The sequence below is a fragment of the Scleropages formosus genome, chromosome 8 (genome assembly GCF_900964775.1).
Source record: "Scleropages formosus chromosome 8, fSclFor1.1, whole genome shotgun sequence".
Lineage (NCBI taxonomy): Eukaryota > Metazoa > Chordata > Actinopteri > Osteoglossiformes > Osteoglossidae > Scleropages > Scleropages formosus.
In genome coordinates this window covers 16,103,471-16,108,395 of record NC_041813.1, presented here as the reverse complement: position 1 = coordinate 16,108,395, position 4,925 = coordinate 16,103,471, and the positions used below count along the sequence as shown (strand labels likewise).

Here is a 4,925-nt window from a genome sequence, read left to right as displayed (position 1 = left end):
AGGAGCTGGAGAGATCTTGGGCGAAATGGGTCCAGAAAAGGTGAGTTTTCAGACCCTTCTTCAATGCAGACAGAGTTTCTGCAGTTCTGAGTGGGAGGGGAAGGTCATTCCACCACAACGGAGCCAGAACCGAGAACCTCCGTGCTCTACCTTTTGTGCATGGGACCACCAAGCAAACAGAACATGTGCTATACTTGAGGATTATACTAGATTATATCAATTTATACCTTCTATACAATGCTGTAGCTCCATTGCCACATTTTCCTAATTGTTACACCCTCTATGTAAAATTTCCTTAGCCATTATTTCCCAACTGCCGTGCTAAATATCTTCTATAGGTAAGTATTTTCTAAATAACTGAACAAATACAGGACTCTGACACAGAAGGTTGAAGAGTATCCCAGATCATTTGAGCTGAAAACAATTTGGCTTCTGCAGCAATGCCTCATTTTCTATTGCTCTAAAAACTCTTAGGTTGCTTCAGAGTCAACACATAAGAGCTTGAGTTACACACAAACATGAATTTGTGAAAGCGTATTTATTCAAAGACGTAAAGCAATGTCAAATGTATCAGTTTACATTTCCAAATATGATGACCATTGATTCATCCTCTTCTCCCTCAGGAATCTAGAAAAGACAGGAGGTCTGGATGAAGTGCCCTCATGTACCAGCATATCTAGGCTAGAGCTGGGGTTAGGGTTGGAGCTAGGGGTAGGGTTAGTGTAGAATCATGAAGACACACTGGTAACTTGTCTGAGAAGAACTAAGACTTGAGTGCTCAAAGGCCACTGAAATTTGTGCGTTTAGTCCTCAATTTGTTCCCTCAACTTTTCCTCTCTTCTTTGTCCTTCCTAGCTGACTTCCTGGTATAGACCTACCCTGAGAACTCTGCTTTAGAAGGTCCTACCTGGGTCTGTTTGGCAGTGGAGGCCAATGTTTACTCAGTGTCACTGACGGTGTCAGTGGGTTCACTGCAGACAGGTTCTCCATCAACAATGTACCAGACCTCATTGTGTCTGTTCAATATCTTCTTGGGGCTGCAACAAATGCATATGGTTGAAGTAAGTCTCTGGCAAACACATAATTATCACTAAATTAGTCAAATATTGCATGTAATCCCTACTCGCCGTACCTGTTATAACCTACGGCATAACTGAAGTTCTTGTTGTAGGTGGCATTAACTTTGTCCAGATCTCTCGTCAGCATTTCTGAGTTCAGCTTAGTTGTGACAGAGAGCATCCAGCCCCCATAGCTTCTTACGTACACTCTCGTGTCCGGCATGTCTGTGAAGTACACCTAAAGAAAGCGCCGTGTTCGTGTAAAAAGGAATTTAATAGAAAAACCGCCATGAAGAAAAGAGAGGGAACTCCAGTGGAGGCATTTTTGTGTGCATCTGAAATAAGACATTATATAGAGCACCTGTAAATCTGTGTGTACGTACAGTACATGTGATATTTACCAATATTCAATAATGCATGCATGGAAGGAACCACATGCTAGTAATTGCTTTAGTTGCTTCCTCACATTCCTCCACCCCTCCTCCATTCCTCCAAGCATGATGCATCTTGGCTCTTTTTTTTTGGAATTTTGCCCTATCCAGAACAGTATGTCCTAGGCTAAGTGAGTTTAACCAGTGTCAAGTGTTTCGCTGCTACATCGCTGCCTTTCGTGGAAATCACCTTAGGATCTGTGGGGAGTGGTGCACTTTCTTGGAAGGCAGAGGGCAACAGGAAGCTGAGCGTGTATTTAGAGGACTCCCATATCTTCTTATTCTCCTGTACTTTCACTAGCACTGGAGCTGTCATGTCCATCTTCACACCTGTCAGGTAAACACAGATAACAAGTCCAAGCTTTCTTAGGCACACACTGGACAGGCCCTCACACAGAACCTGGCATGCAGAGAGAAACACTTCCTTGCAAACACAGCACCAGGGGCAGCAGATGGCATTGTAGTTATGGACACGTTTCGGCTTTATAGCCTTTTGCAAGGTAGTCAACATGAGCCTATAAAAATATATAGTTGTAGAGTATGTGTACGGGCAGCATGGTGGCACAGCGAGTAGCACTGCTGCCTCACAGCGCCTGGGTGGTGCAAGAGGACATCGGTTTGATCTGTGCTCAGTCTCTGTGGAGTTTGCATGTTCTCCCTGTGTCTGCGTAGGTTTTGTCCCGGTGCTCTGGTTTCCTCCCATAGTCCAAAGACATGGTGTTTGGGTTCACCCATAGTGTGCGAGTGAGAGAGGGAGTGTGTGTGTGTTGCACTGATGTATGGAGGAGTGATCCAGTGTAAGTAGTGTATCTAGCAGTGTAAGTTACCTTGGTGAATAAGGTGTGTAGGCTGATGACACTACATAGTATCCACTGGAAGCTGCTTTGTAGAAAAGCGTCTGCTAAATAAATGTAAATGTACTCCCTCTGAGTAACATTGTGGGCTAAGAAACGATGCCATGAACCCATACATGCCCAGTAGCTGTGGCCTCACCGTCTGCATTGGCTCCTGTAATGTATTTCAGGAGCCTCCAGAAGGCTTTGGATGTGGCCGACTCAAAAAAATAAGACTCCTCGTCTGTCGACACCCATTTGGTGGGCCTGTAGTGTCGCACCTGGAAGATTAATACACCCACCACTCATTAGGGTGCCAGATGTTTCGGGTGTACGTGAGTGGTGATGTGCACGAGTGTACACTGCATGCATGCACTTCAATGTGTGAAACAGAAAGAAACTATTTATTTACTTCATAGTTTGAGGTCTTGCACACCAGGTCAAAGAGGAGGCATTCTTTAGTTTCAGTGCAGAAGCTTGACTCATTGGAACTACTGCAATGGAAGTGAAGGAGACCAGAGATGAGCACACACATGCGATGCTCCAGTCTGTTCGGCGGCGATTCCTGAGAAGCCTGGCAGGTCTCACTGTGGTGTTAGTGCGTTTCGGACAGCGCGCTGTCATTGCGCGGCTTACCCTACTCTGGCTTCAGTAGCTGCAGCTGCCAGCACCAGCAGGACAAGTCCTGTGAGAAAGGCCCTGAAACACACACACACATACACACACAAACAGAAACAGTAACAGAAAGTATAACGCACACTGTATCCCCTCCCCCTCAAGCCTTACACCCTGTTAGGCTCCAGCTCACTGTGACCCCGCTTAGCACAAGCGGTTTCAGACAGTGTGTGTGTGTGATTCCCAGAATCTCACACACATCATCTGAAACCACTTGTCCCATACGGGGTCATGGGGAGCGGGAGCCTAACCTGGCAACACAGGGCATAAGACTGGAGGGGGGGGGAGACACACCACCAAGACTGGACGCCAGTCCATTGCAAGGCACTCCAAGCGGGACTCGAACCCCAGACCTACCAGAGAGCAGGACCCACTCCAACCCACCGTGCCACCATCCCCCTTATTCCCAAAATTAAGAAATATAAAAATATGAAGCTCATTTCCTGACGCGTTTCTGAAGTTAACCTGATCCTTTCTGAAACCAGCTTCTGATTTAGCCCGTTGTCTCCAGTTGCGTTTTATTAACCATGCAAAATGAATCTGGTAAAAAAGCGTTATGAATACATTTACTAAACATCACCACTGACCGAAAAGCGACCCCGTTAATTATGTGACCACTGACTGAATACTGTGCTGTGAGGCTTGTAGAGATGTGATCACGCATGTTTTAAAAAGCATTATGTGCCGCTGATGCCACCGAAATAGAAAGTTCCCCCACAGGTACGAGGGAAGCGGGACTTGCTGAATCATGTGCAGCCGAAGCTTTTCCGCGTCCCTAAACATAACGGTTATGAATGATGTAATCCGTTGACAGCACAGCTGAGTTGCGCTAAAATCATAACTTCGCGTCTACAAAAGAAGTGAAAAGGCTGTAACTTACATCGTCGTGTGAAGGATGCGCTCTGCGTAGCCGGTGTGCAGAGTCAGTGAAGTCCAGAAATGTCCAAAAAAAGTGCCTCCCTCACTCACTGTGTGTGTCGCCGCTTTATATATCTCGCCTTCTTTGTTATGAAACGAACGAGGCGGGCGGTCAGTGCCGCGTCCACTCCCCCAAACCCCCCGAACTCGTCCCTCCACAGCGAAGTACTGAAAAAGTGTCATCATTTCTCTGTAGTTACACAAACAGCAGCCCACCTCTTTGCCTAAATAAGGTAAGAGCGTTCTGCTGAACTTGCGGATCTGTGGTGTGTGTGTGTGTGTGTGTGTGTGTGTGGTGCGTGTGCGGGAAAGGCTGTCCGTCACTCTCTCCGAAGCCGAAGGATCAGTTACAGCTGAGGATGGACGTGATCCACGGCGGCCCTAGAAATGACATTATGCGACGACGAAGCAGCGCTAGTTATGGAAACCTGAGATTGATGTTAACTGCGATTTATTGCTGCAGTGTGTTGTGATTGTGATTATTATTAATATTACTGTTGTATTTTATCATACCTCTCAGTAAAAATATATTGCAATATAATAATAATTAATAGGGGGTGCGGTGGCGCAGCGGGCTTGACCTGTGCCTGCTCTCTGGGTCTGGGGTTCGAGTCCCGCTTGGGGTGCCTTGCGATGGACTGGCATCCTGTCCTGGGTGTGTCCCCTCCTCCTCTGGCCTTACTCCCTGTGTTGCCGGGTTAGGCTCTGGCTCCCCGCGACCCCGTATGGGACAAGCGGTTCAGACAATGTGTGTGTGTGTGTGTGTGTGTGTGTGTGTGTGTGTGTGTGTGTGTGTGTGTGTAATAGTAATAATAGGGGGCGCTGTGGCGCAGCTGGCCTGTGCCTGCTCTCTGGGTCTGGGGTTCGAGTTCTGTTTGGGGTTCCTTGCGATGGACTGGCATCCCGTCCTGGGTGTCCCCCTCTCCCCTCCAGCCATGCGTCCTGTATTGCCACGTTAGGCTCTGGTTCGCCGCGACCCCGCTCAGGACAAGCGGTTTCAGTCATTGTGT

General features: G+C 47.4%; 1 protein-coding gene across 1 annotated transcript; it reads right to left on the bottom strand.

Annotated features, from left to right (window-relative positions):
* Positions 1–519: 519 nt before the first annotated feature.
* soul5 (heme-binding protein soul5) lies at positions 520–4,152 on the bottom strand. Its single transcript, XM_018754628.1, has 8 exons — positions 3,878–4,152; positions 2,959–3,021; positions 2,735–2,816; positions 2,483–2,603; positions 1,680–1,819; positions 1,133–1,296; positions 908–1,037; positions 520–627 (listed from the first exon to the last, which is right to left on the bottom strand). Exons 1-7 carry the CDS (start codon positions 4,099–4,101, stop codon positions 938–940), a joined length of 894 nt encoding a protein of 297 aa, XP_018610144.1. The 5' UTR covers positions 4,102–4,152; the 3' UTR covers positions 520–627; positions 908–937.
* Positions 4,153–4,925: the final 773 nt, after the last annotated feature.

Bases quoted from the DNA above. Each gene is read 5' to 3' on its own strand.
- soul5 (XM_018754628.1), bottom strand. From the start codon at position 4,101: ATGATGACACTTTTTCAGTACTTCGCTGTGGAGGGACGAGTTCGGGGG. The intron at 2,604-2,734 runs GTAAATAAATAG...TTAATCTTCCAG, and splicing joins GCAAGACCTCAAACTATGAA to GTGCGACACTACAGGCCCAC. The intron at 1,297-1,679 runs GTGATTTCCACG...CGCTTTCTTTAG, and splicing joins CACTCCCCACAGATCCTAAG to GTGTACTTCACAGACATGCC.